At 40.7% G+C, this 27,863-nt stretch overlaps 1 protein-coding gene across 1 annotated transcript; it reads right to left on the minus strand.

The window, feature by feature from the left end:
• On the minus strand, positions 1–27,598 carry LOC5515546 (alsin). Its single transcript, XM_048724405.1, has 30 exons — positions 25,709–27,598; positions 25,175–25,271; positions 24,646–24,723; positions 23,539–23,651; positions 22,121–22,375; positions 21,738–21,850; positions 21,040–21,229; positions 20,779–20,844; positions 20,350–20,407; positions 20,151–20,258; positions 18,489–18,620; positions 17,888–18,016; positions 17,519–17,662; positions 16,143–16,207; positions 15,487–15,630; positions 12,033–12,098; positions 11,850–11,948; positions 11,382–11,546; positions 11,008–11,119; positions 8,145–8,222; positions 5,998–6,122; positions 5,598–5,871; positions 5,087–5,244; positions 4,410–4,670; positions 3,949–3,988; positions 3,074–3,138; positions 2,472–2,535; positions 1,690–1,778; positions 1,238–1,334; positions 1–433 (listed from the first exon to the last, which is right to left on the minus strand). Exons 1-30 carry the CDS (start codon positions 27,469–27,471, stop codon positions 398–400), a joined length of 5,184 nt encoding a protein of 1,727 aa, XP_048580362.1. The 5' UTR covers positions 27,472–27,598; the 3' UTR covers positions 1–397.
• Between the last annotated feature and the right edge of the window lie 265 nt (positions 27,599–27,863).

Raw genomic sequence — 27,863 nt, forward strand, 5'->3', positions numbered from 1 at the left:
TCAGATATCAAATGGTCGGTCTCTTACCCTCCCCGTCAGATATCAAATGGTTGGTCTCTTGGGCGGGTTCAAGAATTCTAAAAATGCCGATTGTAATTGGCAAAACATCTGCTATAATATTGAATTTTAAAATACCCTCCAATATCCCCCCTTCTCTGTACACAATAAAAAATACAATTAAAAATCTACCAAACATAAAAATATCAAATCCGTAACCGATGATTTTGGCAAATGATATGCCCTCATGCATATAATACTGCCTCTTTCCCCCCGGCCTAACGCGAGACGCTTCTTGGTCGATGTGAGGTCAGATAAATATTACTCTACGTATCTACACTACTTTGTTGCGCACGACAGCAGTTTGACATTATCTGCCAGTTGAAGCATGGTTCTTCGCTTAGCCCTTTTCATTTTGGATTTGAAAGAAGCATGCCTGTGGGGAAATAATTTTTGATTATGGTCACATGACCTAGGTAGCCCTGACAGCCAAAGTGGTCAATGTGTATTTTTACCCATGCTATTTGGATGATGGACTTTCTACTCAGTCAAGACATAATTTTATTGAAGATAAAAAAATCCCGGCACCCTCAAATAAAAATAACTGACGTCGGAATTGTTATGTCACAGTCATGCCGCCCGTTTAATCCAAGATGGCTTTCGTAATGAGTATTTGTCTGGCTTTTTCTTAAAAGATACCTTTGGTCCCCTGCAAGCGAGCTATCTACTGTGTAGATAGTAGCATCTTTGAGTGTGGTGGACATGTGTGATGATCTTGTACATCTAGGCAGGGTACATCATGTACAAGTTCACCCACATGTCAGCCACACTGAAAGGTACTACAAACTACACAATCAATACCCTGCCTAGATGTACAAGATCATAACCCTAGCCTTGAGGCCGTTGTCAAGTTGGCAATTGAAGCGTTTTGTTGTGTTTCTAAAGCTATTTTAATAGGGGACTTGCGCTAAGAGATCACGTGACCTTTCTGGGTGGCAAATTCAAAACAAAAAATCAAACAAAAAAAATTAGAAATGGTGCGCCCGTCACACCAGAATCGACGAAAAAATAAAATCTTTAAATGAAACTAAACCCGTTCATAAAACAAAACACGGCTTTTTTCGTAAGCGCTGAATAAGTTGCTTTATGTTGCTGTTATTTTGCCGCTAAAACCCCGAGCGCGCGCTAGTTTGCCACCCAAACGGTCACGTGATCTCTAAGCGCAATTCGCCTGTTGTACCTTGAGTGTCGTGAACATGTGACCTTGTTCCCCTACATGTACATGGGCATCCACCATATCATCGATGAAGTGGATCTCTGATCCGAGGTGAGGAATCCTAGGTGGTGCGGAAAAACAAAATTTTAAAGATCACCTTTCAGCTCTTTAACATTCGCAGAATACAACGTAAATATCTGAGTTTAAAGAACGCATAATGTTGACCATGACAACACACCAAGTGTTACGGTAATTTACCTCAAACTTTTACAATGTGGAATGTTATCCGAAGGGTAATGTTTTGCCCTGTAGTTTACATTTGGTTACGCGGCCAAAGGAACCCGCTCTAGTTTCTCCCGTGTAGAATAACAGGTTTTGCCCTCTTCAAAAATCCAAGCTTTGAACCTGACTCAAAACTGGGTCTGCAGAGCACTCCTCGGGTAGCGAATCTCGAATCACAAGGCATATGACATTACCTTGCACGTATAACGACGAAATGGAACACTGGAAACAAGTCATCGAGGGAAACCAGCTTCTCTTCGCCTCTCCAGAATCGCTCAACATCCTACAACCAAGGAATAATCCTTTGTTGAAATTCCAATTTCATCATCTTTATTATAACCACGCGAGCTGTTTGAGCCAAAAACATTTAGCGAGGTCGACACGCGTAAAGCATACTGATAAAGTGGAACTGTGTAAAATAACAAGGGTTCGATACAAGGCGATGCACTGTCTTCATTACAACGCCCTTGTGGCAACAGGGAAAAGGGATCACACAGCATTGGATGTGTAAAATAACAAGGGTTCGATGCAAGGCGATGCACTGTCTTCATTACAACGCCCTTGTGGCAACAGGGAAAAGGGATCACACACCATTGGATGTGTAAAATAACAAGGGTTCGATACAAGGCGATGCACTGTCTTCATTACAACGCCCTTGTGGCAACAGGGAAAAGGGATCACACACCATGGGATGTGTAAAATAACAAGGGTTCGATGCAAGGCGATGCACTGTCTTCATTAAAACGCCCTTGTGGCAACAGGGAAAAGGGATCACACACCATGGGATGTGTAAAATAACAAGGGTTCGATGCAAGGCGATGCACTGTCTTCATTAAAACGCCCTTGTGGCAACAGGGAAAAGGGACCACACACCATAAGATGTGTAAAAAGCACGGTAGTTGCAGACTATAATTCCAACAACGTTGGCGCTTTATTCTACAGCTGCATGTAGACCAGATAAAAACACCAGACAGACCTGGTTGATCTTTTCGAAGGTTGTCTTGAGGCATGCAAGCTTTTCCATCGGACTAAGCTTTGTACTAAAGGAAAAAGAAATAGAACAAGTACTCGAATTATTGTGATGTGGAATGCAGATTAACCATGAGCATGGAGTTACTTCATACAAATCACGAGTATTTCATTTGCGATTGAATCTTTTGGATGGAATGCATATTCTTCATTGGCTAAACGCATCTTTTATCCGCACCAGGGGGTTGAGGACCTCAAAAATCCTGGGGGGGGGGGGGGCTTCCAGAGGCCTATGTTTCCAGGAGGGGGATGGCAACGAAGAAGAAATTCTGATGGGAGGGGGAGCATTTCCAGACGGGGAGGGGGGGGGGGGGAGGGGGTTACACAAATTTTTTTTTTTGGGGGGGGGGAGGAGCTCTGTAATTTTTCCAGAGGGGCGGGGGAAAGTAGGCCAGAAATTCCAGGGGGAGTGGTATCTGGAGCCCGATGATTCCAGAGGGGAGGGGGTATAAATACTTATATCCCCAGCCCCCCGGTGCAGATAAAAGATGCAATCAGCCATTGGCAGGCAGTGTTTAGATCTAGATCATGTTGTAATCATAATATTACCTCATTTGCTGGAGTTCCTCCACGGCACTCACATAATGATGAACATCACAGCTCTCTTCGCCTTCCTGCAATCGATGTATAAATGATGATCTTATATAAAACCTTTTATATAAAACGATGTGTCCGATGGTGTCAAGTAAAAAGGGCCGACTTTCCAGCAAGAAGTACCGTGATTGGTCCAATAAAACCATTTATATAAAACGACGTGTCCGATGGTGTCAAGTAAAAAGGGCCGACCATTTATATAAGACGACGTGTCCGATGGTGTCAAGTAAAAAGGGCCGACCTTCCAGCAAGAAGTACCGTGATTGGCCCAATGAGCCCCGCCGCTTTTATTTTATTTAATGTCAAATGTCAGGCGTTTATTCGGGGGGAGGGGAGGGGCACTTTTAACAGCGTACAAGGGGTAAAAATCCTCCCAGGACCAAAAAAAACAAGCTTTAAATTTAAAAATATTGTGGCAGGTAGAACTGTCATCTTTACTTCCCTTCTAACCTACTCTCCCCCTCGTCATCGAAATATATCAAGCGCAACATGTTTAAGCGAGACGCTTTTTCGGGAAGGCGCTTATACATATTTTCCCTCAAAGGAAAGACGCTTATTCGGGGAGGCACAAAACATATTTTCGCTCTAAGGGGAGACCCTTATTTGGGAAGGCGCTAATTCATTTTTTCCCTCTAAGGAAAGACGCTTACTCGTGGTAGGCGCTTTGTCCCTTAGGCGAGGCGCTTACTCGAGGAAGGCGCTGTAGGTCTTACAAGCAATAACGGTAATAATAACGGTAAGCAAGGGCTTACTTTCAAGTGCTGCCAACTAAAATGCATTTAAGTTTCGTTTCGTATACAACAAGTAAAATATAATAGTACTCAATTTACTTTTGAAGGAGAGCGGCTACCATCAGTCAACCAGAATTGCCTGAAATCACAAAGGTAGATTTTACACTTGCAAGCATGTCCACGTCATTGTATGTTTGATACTGAACTTCACTATCAAAACTTTCTTGTTTAAGACTGAAAGTCTGTAAGTTAAAAATTAAACGTCGCCGTTTCATAGAAGTCAACAACATTGCCTAGGCTAAGCATCCCGCCACGTACCGTCTAACGTCCACATACGTATCGTCTAACGTCCACATACGTACCGTCTAACGTCCACATACGTACCGTCTAACGTCCACATACGTACCGTCTAACGTCCACATACATACCGTCTAACCTCCACATACGTACCGTCTAACGTCCACATACGTACCGTCTAACGTCTACATACGTACCGTCTAACGTCCACATACGTACCGTCTAACGTCCACATACGTACCGTCTAACGTGCACATACGTACCGTCTAACGTCCACATACGTCATCAAGGCAGTGTCGGATCGCTTGTTGAGAAGCAGGATGCGTTCCCAGTACTTGCTATCGCTGGGTTCGTTGTGCAGGGCGTAGAGGGTGAAGAGTGGCGGGTACAGGCGGGGTAATAGCACGGGGTGCAGCACGGCACTGCTACTGGTCGATTCCTCGGTGTGGTGTTTGCTGATTCCGCTCACTGTGTCCGTGGCTAGGTGCACGTAATCCTCGTTAGGAAGCTCGGGAAACAACAATCTGTCGAGGTGATCAATGGTAAGAGTGATGAAGTCAGCAGGTGGCTTTGTTGCCTTGTTTATGTGATAGCAAAGAAAGGTTTGATAGACAAGGCTACCAATCATGGTAACTCCTCCTGATTGGCTAGCCTTGTAAACCTTTGTAGAGAGGGGACAAGCTATAGGCAGGAGCCAAGTCACAGAATATTACAAGAAGCAACACGAATAACCGAACACAAAGCATAAAAACACCAAATCGTACAACTTTAGCGATAGCTTATGTATGGTTAGTGAGATCAAGCTAACCTAACTCAAATAACACGATAGCTTGGGGACAGTGGTTGGACTAAATTTCCAATTTTGTTGAACAGTAAGCTTTACCAAGGTGACTGCATGCTTACTCCTACCACGATATTTTCATTTCATATACGCTCTCACCGCGTTATCCTGTATATCCTGTGCGTGAAGGACTTGGCCTCTGCAACAGCGTGAGCCAGCAGGCGCCGATGTGTGCCCATGCCCAGGTAGGTGGCCCGGTAGGCGTATACAAGAGCTGATACGAGCTCTCCTAACGGATGGCAGCTCATGTCAAACGCCTGCAAGGAAGAAAATGGCAAATGGAGATGTTGAAGCCGAGAGAATTGCGACAGACATATATACCGCTTATGGAACTTATATAACCACATTGAATTTATTGGTGATGATGATAAGGTTTTAGTCATGGAAGTTTGTGGTGATCAATATGATCATGGTTATAATATTGGTGATGATGGTGATGATGATGGTGATCGTGATGACGATGGTGACTGTGATGGCGATGGCGATGGTGATTGTGATGACTATGACGATGACGATGACGATGACGATGACGATGACGATGACGATGCCGATGATGTTATTGATAGTATTGATAACAGTGATGTGTGATGATAAGGGCTTGCTCGTATACCTTGGACAAGTAGTCTTGCAAAGCTTGCGCGTCCAAAGTGTATTTCCCGCTTCGCTCCATCTCGTTACCCACATTAAATAGCTGCTGGAGAACATCATGTTTGGCGTGAGCCGGCCTTCCATCGTGACTGCTCATCAGCGCCCGCGATATACACTTCCACGCAGTCAATGGTTCCGCGTCCTGATCACCTTCACAACCTAACTTTTCACGGCATTCATGGAACAGCGCCTGCCATTTACGGTCGGGAGAAACAAATGCCTTCATCTCAGGTTCGCTAAAAAGAATCAGTTTTTTTTAAAGGATGGAAATACGATGTTTTAGCTGGCATTGCTTAAAGGCGATGCTAAACATGGACGCTATTTGGACTCAAAATGGTGGTTAATATTACACAGTGGAATACCTGGGCGACTTTGCTCCTGTATCCTTCTCTTTTTTGGTGAACACGCCATTAATCTTGATGCCATCTCCCCACTGGCCAAGAAACGTGCCGTCTAGACAGTCCCCAGATGGCAGAGTGAGGGTGCCCTAAACACAACAAAAACGTCTGTATACGGTACGAGAAAACACCTAGATACGATACGAGAAACACCCAGATACGATATGAAAAAACATCCAATTATGATAAGAGAAAACACCCAGATACGATACAAGAAAACACCCAGATAACATAAGATAAACACCCAGATACGATACGAGAAAACGCCCAGATACGATAAGAGAAAACACCCAGATACGATACGAAAAAACACCCAGATACGATACGAGAAAACACCCAGATACGATAGGATAAAACACCCAGATACGATACGAGAAAACACCCAGATACGATACGAGAAAACACCCAGATACGATACGAGAAAACACCCAGATACGATACGAGAAAACACCCAGATACGATAAGAGAAAACACCCAGATACGATACGAGAAACACCCAGATACGATACGAGAAAACACCCAGATATGATACGATAAAAAAAAACCAGATGCGATACAAGAAAACACCCAGATATGATACGAGAAAACACCCAGATACGATAAGAGAAACACCCAGATACGATACGATAAAACACCCAGATATGATACGATAAAACACCCAGATACGATACAAAAAAACACCCAGATACGATACGATACGAGAAAACACGCAGATACGATACGAGAAAACATCCAGATACGATACGAGAAAACACCCAGATATGATACGAGAACACACCCAGATACGATACGAGAAAACACCCAGATACGATACGAGAAAACACCCAGATACGATACGAGAAAACACCCAGATATGATACGAGAAAACACCCAGATACGATACGAGAAAACACCCAGATACGATACGAGAAAACACCCAGATACGATACGAGAAAACACCCAGATACGATACGAGAAAAAAACCCAGATACGATAAGATAAAACACCCAGATACGATACGATAAAACACCCAGATATGATACGATAAAACACCCAGATACGATACGGGAAAACACCCAGATACTATACGTAGATACTATACGATACGATAAAACACCCAGATACGATACGATAAAACACCCAGATATGATACGATAAAACACCCAGATATGGTACGATAAAACACCCAGACACGATACGATAATACACCCTGATACGATATGATAAAACACCCAGAAACGATACGATAAAACACCCAGATATGATACTATAAAAAAAAAACCAGAAACGATACGAGAAAACACCCAGATACGATACGTAGATACTATACGATACGATAAAACACCCAGATACGATACGATAAAACACCCAGGTACGATACGATAAAACACCCAGATATGATACTATAAAAAAAAAGCGTGTATGAGGGTATGATCTTGAAGGAGGAGGGTATGGCGTGAATGAGGGTATGATCTTAAAGAAGGAGGGTATGGCGTGTATGAGTGTGTGATCTTAAAGAAGGAGGGTGTGGCGTGTAGGAGGGTATGATCTTAAAGAAGGAGGGTGTGGCGTGTATGAGGGTATGATCCTAAAGAAGGAGGGTATGGCGTGTATGAGGGATGATATTAAAAAAGGAGGGTATGGCGTGTATGAGGGTATGATCTTGAAGGAGGAGGGTATGGCGTGAATGAGGGTATGATCTTAAAGAAGGAGGGTATGGCGTGTGTAAGTGTGTGATCTTAAAGAAGAAGGGTGTGGCGTGTATGACGGTATGACGGTATGATCTTGAAGGAGGAGAGTATGGCGTGAATGAGGGTATGATCTTAAAGAAGGAGGGTATGGCGTGTATGAGTGTGTGATCTTAAAGAAGGAGGGTATGGCGTGTATGAGGGTATGATCCTAAAGAAGGAGGGTATGGCGTGTACGAGGGTATGATCTTGAAGAAGGAGGGTATGGCGTGTATGAGGGTGTGATCTTAAAGAAGCCAAGTAAACAATGTTAAGAACCGTGTACAGGGCTCCATTTTGGACTACGAGGCTCTCGTCGCGATGTCTAGATAATTATCCTTTATTACAATTTGTACGTTGCTATGGGTTTGACAAGTGTCTCTAATAAGAGGCTGACGTGTTTACCTTGCCCGACAATTGGCAGTGCCCAGAGAATTCTCCTTCAAAAATGGTGTTGTCATCACAAAGCAGTAATCCGTGTCCCTAAAAAACAAGACACGGTCATTGAGAACAGTGTCAAAGTTTGTATAAGAATACGACACAATTATGAGAACAGTGTCAAAGTTTGTATCAAAACAAGACACGGTCATTGAGAACAGTGTCAAAGTTTGTATAAAAAAGACACGGTTATTGAGAACAGTGTCAAAGTTTGTATAAAACTAAGACACGATTATTGAGAACAGTGTCAAAGTTTGTATAAAAAAAGACACGATAATTGAGAACAGTGTCAAAGATTGTTCAAAAAAGACACGATTATGAAAACAGTGTCAAAGTTTGTATAAAAATAAGACACGATTATGAGAACGGTGTCAAAGTTTGTATAAAAATAAGACACGATTATGAGAACAGTGTCAGTTTGTATAAAAAACAAGACACGATTATGAGAACAGTGTCAAGGTTTGTATAAAAAAGACACGATTATGAGAACAGTGTCAAAGTTTGTATAAAAAAGACACGATTATGAGAACAGTGTCAAAGTTTGCATCAAAACAAGACACGGTTATTGAGAACAGTGTCAAAGTTTGTATAAAAATAAGACACGATTATGAGAACAGTGTCAAAGTTTGTATAAAAAAACACGGTTATTGAGAACAGTGTCAAAGTTTGTATCAGAATAAGACACGATTATGAGAACAATGTCAAAGTTTGTATAAAAATAAGACACGATTATGAGAACAGTGTCAAAGTTTGTATAAAAATAAGACACGATTATGAGAACAGTGTCAAAGTTTGTATAAAAAAGACACGATTATTGAGAACAGTGTCAAAGTTTGTATAAAAATAAGACACGATTATGAGAACAGTGTCAAAGTTTGTATAAAAATAAGACACGATTATGAGAACAGTGTCAAAGTTTGTATAAAAATACGACACGAATTATGAGAACAGTGTCAAACTTTGTAAATCTTGGGCAAGGGTAGGAATTCGAAAAATTAATTCCAATCAATGATAACCATAAATCTTTTGACAGTAATATTAGGTGCATATTCCAAACTTACGGTGAGTTTTCCTTGAACGAGAACAGTGTCAAAATTTGTATAAAAATAAGACACGATGACTTAAAAGCGAAGCCAAACTCAATAGAGAAATCGAAGTACTTACGGTGGTGAGTTTTCCTTGAACGAGAACAGTGTCAAAGTTTGTATAAAAATAAGACACAATGACTTAAAATCGAAGCCAAACTCAATAGAGAAATCGAAGTACTTACGGTGAGTTTTCCTTGAACGAGAACAGTGTCAAAGTTTGTATAAAAATAAGACACGATGACTTAAAAGCGAAGCAAAACTCAATAGAGAAATCAAAGTACTTACGGTGGTGAGTTTTCCTTGAACGAGAACAGTGTCAAAGTTTGTATAAAAATAAGACACGATGACTTAAAAGCGAAGCCAAACTCAATAGAGAAATCGAAGTACTAACGGTGAGTTTTCCTTGAACGAGAACAGTGTCAAAGTTTGTATAAAAATAAGACACGATGACTTAAAAGCGAAGCCAAACTCAATAGAGAAATCGAAGTACTTACGGTGAGTTTTCCTTGAACGAGAACAGTGTCAAAGTTTGTATAAAAATAAGACACGATGACTTAAAAGCGAAGCCAAACTCAATAGAGAAATCGAAGTACTTACGGTGAGTTTTCCTTGAACGAGAACAGTGTCAAAGTTTGTATAAAAATAAGACACGATGACTTAAAAGCGAAGCCAAACTCAATAGAGAAATCGAAGTACTTACGGTGGTGAGTTTTCCTTGAACGAGAACAGTGTCAAAGTTTGTATAAAAATAAGACACGATGACTTAAAAGCGAAGCCAAACTCAATAGAGAAATCGAAGTACTTACGGTGAGTTTTCCTTGAACGAGAACAGTGTCAAAGTTTGTATAAAAATAAGACACGATGACTTAAAAGCGAAGCCAAACTCAATAGAGAAATCGAAGTACTTACGGTGAGTTTTCCTTGAACGAGAACAGTGTCAAAGTTTGTATAAAAATAAGACACGATGACTTAAAAGCGAAGCCAAACTCAATAGAGAAATCGAAGTACTTACGGTGAGTTTTCCTTGAACGAGAACAGTGTCAAAGTTTGTATAAAAATAAGACACGATGACTTAAAAGCGAAGCCAAACTCAATAGAGAAATCGAAGTACTTACGGTGGTGAGTTTTCCTTGAACGAGAACAGTGTCAAAGTTTGTATAAAAATAAGACACGATGACTTAAAAGCGAAGCCAAACTCAATAGAGAAATCGAAGTACTTACGGTGAGTTTTCCTTGAACGAGAGCAGTGTCAAAGTTTGTATAAAAATAAGACACGATGACTTAAAAGCGAAGCCAAACTCAATAGAGAAATCGAAGTACTTACGGTGAGTTTTCCTTGAACGAGAACAGTGTCAAAGTTTGTATAAAAATAAGACACGATGACTTAAAAGCGAAGCCAAACTCAATAGAGAAATCGAAATACTTACGGTGGTGAGTTTTCCTTGAACGAGAACAGTGTCAAAGTTTGTACAAAAATAAGACACGATGACTTAAAAGCGAAGCCAAACTCAATAGAGAAATCGAAGTACTTACGGTGAGTTTTCCTTGAACGAGAACAGTGTCAAAGTTTGTATAAAAATAAGACACGATGACTTAAAAGCGAAGCCAAACTCAATAGAGAAATCGAAGTACTTACGGTGGTGAGTTTTCCTTGAATGAGAACAGTGTCAAAGTTTGTATAAAAATAAGACACGATGACTTAAAAGCGAAGCCAAACTCAATAGAGAAATCGAAGTACTTACGGTGAGTTTTCCTTGAACGAATGTGCCTTGAGTGTAGACGCCATCCAGTGTAACAATTACTCCAGCGCCCTGCCGAATATCATTGTCCCACATGCCCATGTACTTCTCCCCCCTGACACAAACAAACTTATTAATAACAGCAGGTCCAGTGGGGGAGAGCCCATATACTTCTTCCCCTGCCACAAACAACTGTAATATTAATCATAGCAGATCAAGTATGGGGGAGCCTTCCAGAGAGCCCAAACCTTTGGCTAAGGTCTATGAAGATTTTTAAACCCTTGTAAAAATAAAAACAAGGTAAAAAGTATAAGAATCAGCCAAGAACAAACACACGAATACCTTAGAGCCGCACACAAGACCTGGTGGCAGCGTACCTTATGACATCATCCATAGTGCCGTATCCGTTCTTCCTGTCAGCGGACCACTCGCCAATGTACACGCTAGCAGCAGAGGAAGACATGGCGCCATAACTCATGACCCCGTGACCGTGGCGCGTGTTGTCCCGCCAATGCCCCGTGTAGGTGTCCCCATGCATGTACCTATGAAAAATAAAGCGTGCTCTGTGGACCTTGCAAAGTATCATGGGTAAACATGCCACTATTCGTCCCGCGTGTCACAATCTAGCATAGTAAGATCTCTATCACGTGAATCATTGGCGTATCTAGCAAGATATTACGTGTGTGATGTCATCGATTACCAGGTTAAAAGGGTCATTTACGTGTCGTCATTTGTGCAGGTCCCGGATAATAATGTGTGTTTTTAGCAAGACATATCGCACGTTTGCGTGTCATAATTCATGTACCTAGTAAGCAAGATTCAACACGTATGTAGTATTAACTTACTTCATTTTACCAAAGCCGGATATTTTCCCATGACTCCACTCCCCCTCGTATCTATCGGCATTATCTGGACTGTTTGGCGGAAACACCATTACACCATGTCTGGAAAAGAATACGACTTTCTAGTAATAGCCTACAGTCTACCTTCCGTGTTCTGTTATCCTCAGTAAGTATGTAGATGCCTACCCATGATGCTCGCCTTGCTTGAATTCGCCCATGTACACCCTTTTGTCAGGCCAGCGCATCTCGCCACTAGAAGAAGACAAACAAATTAAACAGGCCAGTTTGCAGAACATCTAAAGCAACTTGCAGAAAATCCAGAATAATCAATTGGTAGATTATCTAGATAAGATTCATTTGCGAACATCAAGATCAATTAGCAGAAGATCCAGATCAAATCAAAGATTAAGATCGATTCACAGACAATCTAGATCAATTTGAAGATCATCCAGATCAGTTAAAAGAAGACTCATATCAACTTGCAGAAGAGGCAGATCAATTCCCAGTTCACGCATTATTACTTCGACTAACTAATTATTACTACATGACTGAATATTATTACTACATGACTAACTAATTATTACTACATGACTGATAGACTTGATCACAGCTAGGATCATAACTAAAATTGGAGGTATCAGTTTACCTCATTATTATGCAAAATGGTAGCCATAGCCGCGGGGAGAGAACCACGCAGAAAACGTTTTTCTGTCGGCCGAATAATACTCCTACCTATGATTTATTGCGTTTACTGCATGCTGGAGGAACCCGGACGCCTTGTTGTAAAAACGAATCAGCGCGATCGTGGCGAGAAAATATTTATTTCGCCTGATCGATCTGAGAAAAGTGGGATTTTCGTTAGGTCCGGACGGTGTCAGCAAAAAAGGAAATACATCGACAGAATCTACATTAGTTTTTCATCATTTTGATGCTTTGAACAAGCGAATACCTCTTGGGTACCCGATGGGTACCCCGTCATTTAGTTTTTGTTTACATTTTCACAAGTTACATGCTGTATCATGGAATCTCACGTCCAGTACCTGAGAGCGTGTTTGAGGTAACTCGCATACATCAAAGTCGCAGAAGAAAGGTAGCCGACTAAAACAAGCAAGAAGCAGAGTTGTGGTAAACCTTTTTTGTCTTTTCTTTTCGTTTTGGTTGGGGTGCTACAGTAGCCGTTGCGAATAAAAATAATCGATGAAATTGAAAGGGACTGGATAACAAGTGGAATTTTCTGCAGTATTCTACAATAAATCATTGTATACCTATCTTATACCATGCTAGATGGCAACTTATTTTACGTAAATCCAGTGCATGATGCAAAGTTTGAGTGAATACTGCCAAATAAACAAAGCAATTTCTGCCGTATTCTCTTTGGCTTGGTATAGATACATGCCTACATTTAAAGACTTCTGTATGGAAAGGAATCAGAAGTTTAGTGCTTATACATCAAACCCGTTATCTTTTCTTTTATAAAGATGAAAAATGTTCATGTAAACTAAGTTGCACCCTTTAGTCAAGCGGACAGAATTTCTGTTCAAAAATAGAGAGTTCATGTGGGTGTAATTGACAATTGATCATTCAGTTATATTATTTTGTAATTTTCAAAACATTGTCAGGCTAAAATAGGATGGCTGATTTAATATAAAAAATAAATTTTTTAATGTTCGAAAATGATCCTGTCTGTTGTCCTATATTTTCTGTAGCGCTTTCATGTCTCTATAACTCACTAACTAATGAACACACCCATACAGAGACAGATCCAGGGGTGGGAATGGGAGTGATTTTCTTCTGAAGACATCATATAAGTAAACTGTCACCAATTTTTTTCTCATATGTCTGCTTAATGCTTTGAAGTATTTGGAAAGGAGTTGTTGGGTTGGTTTTCTGGAGATGATGGTGGCTAGTTTTAATTTCTGGTGCACACATGCTAATCACAGGATCACATAATTCCCTGCTAGAATATGCAAAGTAAATTGGTGGCACAAAATAATAGAAACATTGCAATTTCAGCATATTTCATTCAAAATCATGATCATTTCTGCTGCTTTACCACACTTTTAGGCCAAAATAATGCAGAATTGTTTCTAGTGTGCACAACACTTAAAAATCTAACAATATTTATGAATTTCAGTTAGTTGACATGACAAATGAAATTTCACCAGGAGGGTAAGTTATGGACCAGGGATGTGTAAGGTTATACACTTACACACACAGGAGTTATACAGGAGGGTTGACCAACAATTTAGTAAAGCACTAAAAATTATTATTCATTGCTTAGCAACTTGGATTTCTTTTTAAAGTTTCTTTTTACGAATACATGGGTTGTGTCCACAAAATACCACCCTCCTAATTCTAAATACTGTCACACTTGAAAATCTATAGTCAACGCCCTGATGATAAAGAATTAAATTATGAAAACTACATTTTGGGTGGACTGGGAAAGATAAGCTTTTTAAGGAAAAAAAAGATTCTAGTGCCCAGTGGAGTATAATGACTGTGGTCGGTCACACAAGTAAACTTGCACCCAGAATAGGTTGTTCAAGTTTAAGCCCCCCCCCCCCCCCCTCTCTCTCTCTCTCTCGCTTATAATTTGTAATGTTTGAAAATGATTCTGTCTGTTGTCCTATATTTTCTGTAGGGCTTTCACGTCTATACCTTATTTCTAATGAACACACCCATACAGAGACAGATCCAGGGGTGGGAATGGGGGTGATTTTCTTCTGAAGACATCTGAAGCCATGATATAAGTTAACTGTCACCAAATTTTTCTCATACAGTATGTCTGCTTAATGGTGTCCAGTGGAGCACAATGACTTAAGTAACTTAAGTAAACTTGCATCCAGAATAGGTTGTTCAAGTTTAAGCCCCCTCTCTCTCGCTTATTTTTTTATAAGTACTTTTATTTTTTGATACATTCACTGTACGCCGTTGTATTTTGATCACACGTGAAACTATTGAGAAAATTAAGTAAAATCTATGTATAATCTCCGGCTTTATAGTAGACCCCTGACATGAAGTAACTGCCTTGAAGAACAGTTTAAAATAACTTAAATACCTCGTGATTTTGATAGAAAAACAGAGGGGCAAAGTTAGAAGTTCTCTATTTAATTTTGTATCAAGTAAAACTTTTACACTAGTGTCTTAGTTGCTTATTATAACGCATTAGCATCGAGTCGACGGTGCTTCCCGGGTCTGTGTTCAGCGTTTAGTGAACTATAAGTGCGTGTTTTTCGATTTTGAATGTGGCATATTATTTTTGGGGTGTCAAACAGCTTCAAAGAAACGGTTAGGCTGTATAATCGTACTCCCCTTCGCGCCGACATTTTGTTTCAAGTGATATCTTGGCATACAAATAGGGTGGGTACTCTGCTGTTATTGGATAATTTTTTATTTACAAAATGCATCCAATTTTAGTTATGATCCTAACTGGCTCACGGCGCATGCAATAAATAACCTATAACTTGGATAAATTACACAGACGTTCTTTGTATTTGTGAGATGTAAGGTGATTTCTGATAAAACAAAAGGTCTCCCCGAACTCTGTAACGTTGGGCGTCTTATTGTTGTATATTCGGGTCCAGCCATAAATAACAGTAAATCGGATTGATATGAACAAAAGATTTAAGGCTTTACGTACTGTCCGTGTGGTTTTCCTGTGAGCCACATGCCATGGTAAGCAGCACCTTTGTAGCGCGTGTCATGCTGGAAAGTGTAGCAGGCCTCTCGCGCTATCGCCGCACTCAGGTTACCCGTCGTGGTGTTCACGGATTCTGCTCCAAGACTGAAACCACAAAACAAACGGCAGGTTCAAGTGTCAAACGGCAAAACAAGCTTCTGTAACACAAGAGTGTTGAGTCCAGTAACGCCAACTACCCCTTTACTATATTAGCCACTTTGGCATAGAAACTAAAAGAATCACAAGAACGGGGGTCCCATTTCAACAGTCAGTGGTAGATTCGGGATACTAAGGATTTGTATCTTTAGCCCACGGAATAACTCCTGTGTCTGCCACTAGGAAAGCGCCTTGCCTCAATCCTAGCCTCCATCTTAGCGGACCAGGCGATAATCTAATGCCTTATATACCTATAAGCGTCAATCTCGTGCCTTATATACCTATAAGCGTTAATCTCATGCCTTATATACCTATAAGCGTCAATCTCATGCCCTATATACCTATAAGCGTCAATCACAAGCCTTATATACCTGTAAGTGTCAATCTAATGCCTTATATACCTATAAGGGTCAATCCCGTGCCTTATATACCTATAAGCGTCAATCTCGTGCCTTATATACCTATAAGCCGTAGTCTTGCTGATAACACGGGCCACTGCTTGGTTGATGGCAAACAACCAGTCTGCCTGAAGAGGATGGGAAAAAAACAAACGTATCAGCATAGAAGTTAGTTCGGTTAATGTGTGAGCTCAAAAACAGTGTGTGGTTTGTCGGATCATGACTTGTTAAGGGCGCAAGAGCAAATGGAGCATTTCTTACCGTGTTGAGGGCGCAAGAGTAAATGCAGCATTTCTTACCTTGTTAAGGGCGCAAGAGCAAATGGAGCATTTCTTACCGTGTTAAGGGCGCAAGAGTAAATGGAGCATTTCTTACCTTGTTGAGGGCGCAAGAGTAAATGGAGCATTTCTTACCTTGTTGAGGGCGCAAGAGCAAATGGAGCATTTCTTACCTTGTTGAGGGCGCAAGAGTAAATGCAGCATTTCTTACCTTGTTGAGGGCGCAAGAGTAAATGCAGCATTTCTTACCTTGTTGAGGGCGCAAGAGTAAATGCAGCATTTCTTACCTTGTTGAGGGCGCAAGAGCAAATGGAGCATTTCTTACCTTGTTGAGGGCGCAAGAGCAAATGGAGCATTTCTTACCTTGTTGAGGGCGCAAGAGTAAATGCAGCATTTCTTACCTTGTTGAGGGCGCAAGAGTAAATGCAGCATTTCTTACCTTGTTGAGGGCGCAAGAGCAAATGGAGCATTTCTTACCTTGTTGAGGGCGCAAGAGCAAATGGAGCATTTCTTACCTTGTTAAGGGCGCAAGAGTAAATGCAGCATTTCTTACCTTGTTGAGGGCGCAAGAGCAAATGAAGCATTTCTTACCTTGTTGAGGGCGCAAGAGTAAATGCAGCATTTCTTACCTTGTTGAGGGCGCAAGAGCAAATGGAGCATTTCTTACCTTGTTGAGGGCGCAAGAGCAAATGGAGCATTTCTTACCGTGTTGAGGGCGCAAGAGTAAATGAAGCATTTCTTACCGTGTTGAGGGCGCAAGAGCAAATGGAGCATTTCTTACCTTGTTGAGGGCGCAAGAGCAAATGGAGCATTTCTTACCTTGTTGAGGGCGCAAGAGCAAATGGAGCATTTCTTACCGTGTTGAGGGCGCAAGAGCAAATGGAGCATTTCTTACCTTGTTGAGGGCGCAAGAGCAAATGGAGCATTTCTTACCTTGTTGAGGGCGCAAGAGCAAATGGAGCATTTCTTACCTTGTTGAGGGCGCTAGAGCAAATGGAGCATTTCTTACCTTGTTGAGGGCGCAAGAGCAAATGGAGCATTTCTTACCGTGTTGAGGGCGCAAGAGTAAATGGAGCATTTCTTACCTTGTTGAGGGCGCAAGAGCAAATGGAGCATTTCTTACCTTGTTGAGGGCGCAAGAGTAAATGGAGCATTTCTTACCTTGTTAAGGGCGCAAGGAGCACAAAGCACGAGCAAATCCTCCGGCGTCGTGATCTTAATCGCATTCAGCAAGCTCGGCTCACTATCAGCCATGCCTTCTGCCCAAAGCGTGTTGAGAGGGTAGGCCTGGAAGTGCTTATTGGACTGAAAAACATTCAAATAACGTTTTCAAAAGGTGCATATGCCGGTAAATGACAATCATTTTTCAGTTCAATCGCGTTTATGTTCAATCGGAAAACGGGCCTATTGCGGTCTTATTTCTTTCAAACATTGCATGTTTGAAAGAAATAAGTTATAAGTATTAGTATAAGTATTGGTATTATTAGTTAATAAGTACACCTTTCCCAGGCTGGCCACACTGAATTTTACCTGGACATGGACAAAGTAGTCGTCAAACAGAACGAAGCTCGGACTTGAGAATCGCGTGCTCTTGACGGGGTACAAAGCATGAGTCCTACTGCTTCTTAATAGGCGGCGGTTTGGCACCCGGAACGCTTGCTATCAACAGCGACATGGAACTCAGTAAGTGATATAAAGCTCTGTCTAGAGCTTTGAAGCAAATACTCTACATTATTTCACATTTAAAAAATGCAATATACACCTGCTTAGTTACAAACATAGTCACAAGTTCTACTTCTCTTTTTTTATTAAAAAAATGTCGTTGTTTTGTTTTTTATTCCCGTTTGTAGCTGTCGTTGTTGTAGATGTTGTTGTTGCAGCTGCTACATTCGCTCAAGGAAGCACGGCAGAATGTGTTTCAATTTAACGCACGACTACGACTCTGCTGTTGGGGCGCGGGCTAAACCCATTCTGCCGTGCTTCCTTGAATCGCTATTGCCTGAGCAGCTAAAATCGATCAATCGATCGTGTTACAAAAACCTGATCGGTAATATGAGTTGCATGACCGTAATCATAATACCCTTTATGGAACAAAAAAGGTTGAAAAAGGGAAAATTAGTGACTGACTCACCGACATCTTAGACGGACACTCCTCCCAAAACTGTCTCGTCTGCTCCGCTACAAGCTGTCTCTGCTCATCCTGCCACATCATCTCTCCCCACATGTCAATCACCTCGGAGAGTCGGGTCGCTGCAGCGCTTTTCTGGCCAATCAGAATCCTGAACGTCAAAAACCTACACACCTTCCTGACCAATCACCAATCAGAAACCTGAATGTCAATAACCTACACACTTCCCAGACCAAACAGAAACCTGGAAGTGAAAAAGCTACACACGTCCCCGACCAATCACCAACCAGAACCTGAATTTCAATAACCTACACACTTCCCCGACCAATCACTAATCAGAAACCTGAACGTCAATAACCTACACACGACCCTGACCAATCACCACACACAAATCTGAATGACAATAACCTACACACTACCCTGACCAATCACCACACACAAATCTGAATGTCAATGACCTACACACGACCCTGACCAATCACCACACACAAATCTGAATGACAATAACCTACACACTACCCTGACCAATCACCACACACAAATCTGAATGTCAATGACCTACACACGACCCTGACCAATCACCACACACAAATCTGAATGTCAATGACCTACACACGACCCTGACCAATCACCACACACAAATCTGAATGTCAATGACCTACACACGACCCTAACCAATCACCAATCAGAAACCTGAATGTCAATAACCTACACACGACCCTGACCAATCACCACACACAAATCTGAATGTCAATAACCTACACACGACCCTGACCAATCACCAATCAGAAACCTGAATGTCAATAACCTACACACGTCCTGGCCAATCACCACAGACAAATCTGAATGTCAAAACCCTACACACGACCCTGACCAATCACCACACACAAATCTGAATGTCAATAACCTACACACGACCCTGACCAATCACCAATCAGAAACCTGAATGTCAATAACCTACACACGTCCTGGCCAATCACCACAGACAAATCTGAATGTCAAAACCCTACACACGACCCTGACCAATCACCAATCAGAAACCTGAATGTCAATAACCTACACACGTCCTGGCCAATCAGGAAAGAATGTCAAACGCCTACACTGTTGCCTGATTGATCAGATAAACACCCTACACCCTTTCCTGACCAATCGGGTAGCAGAATGCCACCACCTACACCCTTTCCTGACCAATCGGGTACCAGAATGCCACCACCTACACCCTTTCCTGACCAATCAGGTAGCAGAATGTCACCATCTACACCCTACACACGATTGTCAGAAGCCTGGTAACAAATAGACTTGCATGTTTTGCGAAAGATCTTATTTCCTTCGTTGATGCTGGCCTGCTTTTTGAATCATAAAAAGAATGTTTTATAACCCATGGCTTCTTCCACCTTTTAAGATGCGGGACCAAAAAAATTTCAAGTCATCCCACTTTTGAAATACAGATTCTTTACTTCTTTTTTAAACTTGGAACATAGTTAAAATCCCATGATCAAAAAGATACAAAAATTTCATATAAAAGGGTAATCAGCTGCTGCCCTGAGCAAAGTTATTTTCAAATTAAAGGTATTTGTAAATAATTATAAACTTTAAAGGTGATGGTGTGCCATTCCCATGAACAAGTCCTTGACCAGGATCATTCTACTGCTAGGATGTACTCACATTTGGCAGAAGAGGGAGATACTTCTTGGCCAACGTAGCATAGTGTTGCATTCGCACTAGGGGAACCTGTGCAATACACTGAAACGCCTCTATATCGCCAATGAAATCCTAAAAAAAACATGTTTATTATGTAAAATAATTGTTTACTGATACCACATCATCTGTATCACTGGCACAAGAGATATGAAGAGATTCTGACCTCATCAGCTTCCTCCAGAAGCTCCCGCAAAATCAGCTTGCACTGAGCGGCAATATTCCTAAATAAACAAGATGATTACTGTATATTGAGCATGTTATTAATGAAATGATATCACAAATGAGGTTTTATTGTTTTCATTGTTTTCATGTAGTAATAGTGGAGTTCATGTAAAACACACATAATATCAATAAACAATCAAAATAATGTACAAGTGGGTAGATGATATCAATGTGGATAATTTTCTCGATGACAATGTGATCTCAATATGACGATGACGATCCCAAGGTGATAGTAATCTTAATGTGGACGTTGATCTCAATGATCTCATACATGTGTCCTCAAACATGTGTATGTATGTCTAGCCAGGCCTTGTCACGAGTTGATGCCACTTGATGATCGTTATGCTTGCCTTGTTGTACTTATTCGTACCTTGATATGGTTGCAAAGAACATGAAAGAACCATAAGCAACAGCATTGCTGAATATCTCAGAGTAGCTGTAGGAAAGAAAAAAAACACTATTCAATATTCTGTACAAGTTTGTTAATCAGGACAATTGTTGTGCTGTTACATTAGTGCTTCTTTACTCATCTAATGACTTACGTATACATAGTACTTAATATGCTTATGTTAAGTTAAAACTATTTACTGCACTATAACAGTTGATCTAGAAGTCTAAAGAGACAGCTCACCTCTCAAACACAGCCATGAAGTCTTTTCCTAGACATCCAGCATAAAGCCCATCAAATGGGAGCATGTCGCTGACCATCTTAGTAACTGTGACCAGATTAGTGGAGACACAGCGCATGATCTGATGAAAAGCTTTGATCGTCATCATCAGTACTTGACCACTCTCCTCTTGAAGTAACAAAGGCCAGACATCTGTACATTAGAAAAAACAACTATTATAAGCAAACAGAAGAGCAGTAGCACACAAGAGGCCAGACGCCTTTTCCACAACCAGAAATAACATCCATTACAAGTATATACAGATAATATACAGATATGAGCCAGACTATTTACAATTTGTACACAAAAATACAGTTTCATCAATCCATAATAGACCTGACTGGGTGTATAGTGTGTGATGTGAGCTGATAAGATCATAGATGATCGAGGTTTGGAAAGTCGTGTAGTATTTTTGTTAAATATCTGTAAACACCAACAAGTTATCCAGAGACCAGGAGGATACAGCTATTTATGTGATACACATGAAGCATTGTAGGCTATAACCCATAATTCTCAAGTCCAACCTTTTTAAAATAGGTATAGTAACATATCCTAACAACATCTGATTTTACATAACAACCAAAGTGATGTTTCACGTGACCTAACATTGTGTAACTGATTGAATGACAAGAAGGAAGTCTGTATCCTGAGTGGAAAGTACCTGATTTGATGACTGGCACCAGGATAACCTGCCATATGAGAGCCAGCTGATAATAGAAAAGTCTCTCTTCACTGGCAAGCTCACTGAGGGTAGTGGACTCATTACTGTTCCCCCTGGTACATTATGAAATAATCAGCAAACACAAATAGTCAGAGGATTGGCAAAAATAATATACTGTTTTACTCTAAGGAAGAAATCTTCTTCTTGACTTATATGAACAACTTTTTCAAAGGAACTCACAACAAGTTTGAATACCAAAAAAGGGATTGCCTGGACACCAATACATACTGTAACACAAGAATGATTCATAAGGCAATACATGATTAATCCATTCTCTCCTATATCACCCCATGCAATACATGCACAAGCCAAAAAATCAATACCTTGTGGCTAGACAACAGCAGTTTTCTGTGTGTGCAACGACTCCTCTGATGCTGCTGGCCTTCCTGAACATCGTCAGCCTGACCAGCTCGATCTTGGCCGCCACAAGAGACCTCTCCTTCACATCATCACAAGATCGGGTGTGTCTTAACACAGGTTTCCGACCTGGATTGGTTTCTAGGGTAATGTCATCATGGCTTAAAGGTTGAGTGCTCACAGCTGATTTGGTAGCAGCCTCGGCAATCGCAGCAACTTCACTGTTAAGAAAAGATGCTTACAATTCCCACAATAGAGTAACACTTCTACAGTGTCACTCTATTAAGTGCCACCTATTTATTAAGTGCCAACTTACCTTATTATACTTAATTTTCACAACATTAAAATTTCAATTTTGAGATGCCGATATTTCACAACACTTTATATTTTGGTGATTTCACTATTTCCGTAAAACCAGGTCACTTTATTTTCACGATTTTGAGATTTTGGTTAAATAAAATTAGACAAAACAAATGGAACTAAAACATGCTTTAATTATCAAAACTGTAACAAAAACATGTGTGGTTTAAATTTAGTTTCACAAAAATCTATGAAATACAGTTCAAAATTCTCCAACTCATCCCCCTTTGATACTATAGTGCTCAGAGGACTAAATAGACAAGGTAGATTATTCCATAAAGCTTATCAAAAATATCAAGGGCGAATATTCCCTGCTTAAAAAATCAAGATGGGTCAATTTGCAAAGACTAAAGAGAAAATGCAAAGGTGATGTAGAATTATTTTACTGTATGCATGTGCCATTTGAGTATGATAAAGGTTGGTAACTAAATAATGTGAATGTTGTGATTGAATTTTGTTAACAAAATATTGACTTTCCTAGCCCTCAACAGTGAAATACGCATTGCAACAACTCTTTTCTTGCTCTAATCAGCACTTCAAATCGCCTCTGTTTGAAATTATTCACTGTTTATTACGTTTTTCTCGCCAGTTCTTTTATGTTTTGGTAACTTAAAATGATGCACTCATTTGTTTGAAATTTGTTTTCCCACCAACTTATATTCTTAACTAAAGGTGTAAAGTTCCCGGATGATAGCATGTGTGCCTAACAACTGAATTCAGGGGCGGATCTAAGGGTGGGACGAGGATACCAGGGGCGGATCTAAGGGTGGGACGAGGATACCAGGGGCGGATCTAAGGGTTGGTCAAGTGGACCCTCACCCTGTCTACTTTTAGATATTTTACTAAATAACAAGAAATATAAAGAAATCCACAGAAGAACAATGACTCCGGTCCCCATTTACCTTTAACCCTTGCCTCGCCCAGCCCCCCTTTTTGGATGGAGGCGCCCCTGAAATCGCTAAGTAACAGGATATGTCCCAACACCCATAACGTGAAGGAAGGCATAATACTCATAACACACTACCTTGGCTGTCTGCCACAGATATAGACATCTGGTCTATTAAGTGCCATGTCACCAATAAACAAGGAATAATGGCTACCACAAGCTATGTCCCATATCAGCACATCAGAAAAACACTACAAAAAAAACCTTGGTTATGATTGAGCAAAACATTACATTAGGCAAACAGCTCCCACATTGTTGAAAGATCTTATTCGTTGTGCCCCACAATATGTGATCTGGTAGCTTAAAATGTTGCATTCAATAGTGCTATGGGACATCGGAAATATTTCTTGTACAACTCAAACACAAGTGAAGCAAGAATGTAAGAGCAAACATTGTCATTGTTGAGCTAGATTGCTGCAGCTATGAACATTACTAGCGATAAAACACTGGCTTGAGAATTCATATCCAGTGAATAATAATTTTCAGTGCCTCATGATCATTTTTTTGTCTACAATGTCATATGAAGCTATTTTGAGCTCACTAGAGAACTTGCCACAACCTGTTACAAGTGCAATAGACTTGCGCTTGCGAGATCACGACTGTTTGGGTGGCAAACTAGCGCACGCATAGCCTTTTCACGGCAAAAGAACAGCAAAAAACAGCAACTTATTCAGCGCTTACGAAAAGAGAAAAGAGTTTAGTTTCATTTAAAGATTTTATTTCTTCATCGTTTTCTGGTGTGCCGGGCGCAGTCGTTTCTGATTTTTTGTTTGATAATTTTGTTTTGAATTTGCCACCCAAAAAGGTCACGTGATCTGTAAGCACAAGTCCCCTATTATTGTCAACAACAACATAGTTAAACTTCACCCCTGAGGTGTTACAGACCACAGAACCACAGAAAACATGCAGATGATGTGGGAATCAATTCTCAAGGTGGTAAGACCTTCTTTGGTGTTTAAAGTAAAATCAAGACAACAGTTTGCTAAACACATGCATAAGTATATTGTGTCAATGACCTGGACGGATTGTATAATTGACTAGTGACTCTTCTACTTTTCGACTTACAGAGCCAATATGTGTACAGTATTTATGCATAGCATAACATATAGAGAGTCAAGTATTTTTATTATGTATACATATTATCATACATATTATCAATATACATATTGCAGACTGCACAAATACCTTAACTTTCTTTGGTCTAACAGCTATTGATTTTTTCTGACCTAGCTGTCCGCATGAGTTATCACCCCATGAAAACACCTTAAAAATTAAATAAATAAACATGAACTTATCACTAGGTCCTTTAAATCACAAAAAATAAACAACACTGTGTTACTATCCATTTATATACAATATTTTATGTTATGGCATGTTATTCTTTACCACTCTTATATGGATGTAAATATTATCAACATATCAGCTGAGATCACCATATTAAGGCAAGATTTATCTAGGACCAGAGTTTGAACAAACAGACAAAGACCAATGTCAACTTTTCCCACGTTATCACATATGTGACAAAAAGCTGCTAAGAATACTGTTCATTTTTTATACATTTATCATTTTTCTAGTCTCTTTAATTGAATTGATATAAACCAAAATGCATCAGTGGCTACCATATCTATTCAACAGAGAACCAAAAAGAAAGTACAATTTCTTCAAACACAATAAATGAGTATCCGATCTTTTGTATCTTCAAATTGCAAATTACCTGGCTATACACAGTGAGAGCCAGCGAATGGAAGGTCCCAGCAGCTACCTTGATTATCCCAGTACTACTCAAGTCTTCCACAAGGCACGGAACAGACCTGTAGAAAACAAAGGTTGTTGGAACACTTACATGAAAGCATTAAATACAATTTACACCTCACAATTAAAATTACTTACAGTTACAATTTACACAAATGGTAGACCTTCATGCTTCTCACTGCTCAAATAATATGTAAATATTTCACTGAAAACCATTTTTTTGTACTTTTAGGATTTTTTTGGCTTCTTTTCACTTGTCAAAGCCAGTTTGGGTTGGGTATGAGAGAGCTAACAATTGAATTCCCTTATCTAAGAAACAACTACAGTATTTATGTTAACATGTCAATATTGCACATGGCATATAATAAAAACACTATTATCATATTACTTATTTCCAGTCAAATGTATTTTAGAATAAATTCTTGCTGTCTGAGCATCATCTTTTAAGAGGGGGAAGAGGGAGTATGTCTTATACAAAAAGTGGCAATTTAAGTACCGGTCATCTGTATCTCCAAGGCCAAGCTGTCCACACCCTCCCCTCCCCCATGTCCAGACTTGTGTATCAGAGCCAGGTAACCAGAACCTGTCCTGGGAACCGGTTGTACCACTGCAGAGGCATATTCCAGACACCCCACATTTATTACATGAAGAGCTTTGTCTCAGGTATTTGGCTGATTGTGAAGCAGGGGAGCTAGACATGAAGATTCCAGCCACAGAGTCTACGACAGCATTGGTCAGCTTTCCAAGGTCCATATCTGGCCGAAAATGACTGGAAATGATCCCAAAACCTAGGTATGACCTGGCAGGCACACCCTGGTCTTGACCTTTATGTTCAGGTTTCCCAGAAACACTGCTAGTTTGTGGTGGTGTGGTTGAGAGATTTAGGCTACCAGCTATTTCAGTTGTAACAAAGCTCTGATCATTGTGCTTGTTGGGGGTAAAGTATGGAGGAGATGGCTCAGGAGAACTGTTGTTTAGTAGACCAAGGTGTGTTTTGGTTGGGTATCCAAAGTGATTACTTCTTGTTTGTATGTCTATTGGCTGTGAGACACATTGTGTACCAGATGGAGCAATACAAAAATCAGTATTTGATTCACTTTCCTCAGACTCCTTGCTATCCACAGGTAGTGAGGCACTTATGTTGTCAGTGTGATCCAGCATTGAGTCAGAAATCATAGTATTTGCAAGAGGGGGTCCCATTTTGTCATCTATGGACTGTACTGTGCTACCATCACTGATGGTATTAGCATCTAAGCTATCATCAGCTGAAATACTTCCTTGACTGTCATCTCGTTTATGACCTCTGTGATAGCTCAGGTATGTCCTGATACCCGATGATGTTTGTTGGTTAATTGATGGAGTGCTACTTGTGCTATTAGGACTAGAATCTGAGCTTTGTAGCAAAGAAGGACTAGTAATTTTACTCCCTGATGATTTTTTCCTCTTCAAAGTCTCTTTTTTCTTTTTTAACAGCTTTTGTGTTATTTTCTTACCCTTAGCCATGAACACAGAGTTTCCACTCTTATGTGGCAACAACTTGATCTCCATAGTATTATCAGTAATAAGTGCAATACTATGATATGCACCACAAATTATTCCAATGACCTCTTTGTCTTTTAGTGCCTCTACCATTTTAGGCCTTGATACTATTGAATTTAGAGAGCCATGGCCAGTTTGACAACCTAATCCCCAAGCCCACACAGTACCTCTGCTAGATAATGCCAAAGTATGGCAATCGCCACAGGCAATGCTTTTTATTTTGACGTCAGTTGCTTGAGGTTGTGTTTCATGTTTTTCCTCACTCAAGTGGAAAACACTTTGCGGTGATTTCATCTCGGGAGTAAATGCGACCTTGGTGGGTGCATCGACCGCAGAATTGTTGTCACATTTCCCGATCCCGCACTGCCCACTGGAGGAGTCACCCCAGGCGTACGTCTCTCCGTTATCTAAAAGCACCACGGAGTGTTGACCGCCACAGGCAATGTCGACCACACGCTTCCCCTCAAAAAACGGCAGCTTTGCTGGATCACGTCGACGATTACGATCGCCGAAACCAAGCTGACCGAAATTATTGTCGCCGAAAGCAAAAACCTCATGGTTAAATGTCAGCAGTACAGTGTGAGCTGTACCAAGAGCCACTTTAGATATTCCGTGAGGTAAACTCAACGGGGAAATCTTTGGTTCGGGACTTGTTGACTGCCAGAAGAACGCTATGCCTTTCTCACCGTCCCAACAAGAACCCTCTTTCTTTTCAGCCATCGATGCAATTTAAAAATATGTTCGAGACAGAGATAAAAAGGCGGAGAACTTTCAAAAACACCACTGAATTGGTGGAAGATGTTACGTTATGAAATCACAATAATCCGCCATTTTACTTTTGACAACAAAGTAAATTTGAGCCTGCAGGCAGCATGCTGCGGTGTAATCTAACCCCCTCCCCCCCCCCCCCCCCCTCCCCACCTCTCTACTCTGCCACAGGTCGTCCACAGGGCACAGGGTCTTCTATGTAAATTTAGGGCGTCTTCCTAGAACGGGAGTGCATTCCGAGAACTTTCTGGGGGGAGGGGGCTATCAAAAAGTGCTTTTCAAGTACCTGTTTCGTAAGGTTGTGCTCTTTGACTTTTTGTTCTAGTAAAAAGGCGTTTTAGAAA

This window comes from Nematostella vectensis, chromosome 2 (genome assembly GCF_932526225.1).
Source record: "Nematostella vectensis chromosome 2, jaNemVect1.1, whole genome shotgun sequence".
NCBI lineage: Eukaryota > Metazoa > Cnidaria > Anthozoa > Actiniaria > Edwardsiidae > Nematostella > Nematostella vectensis.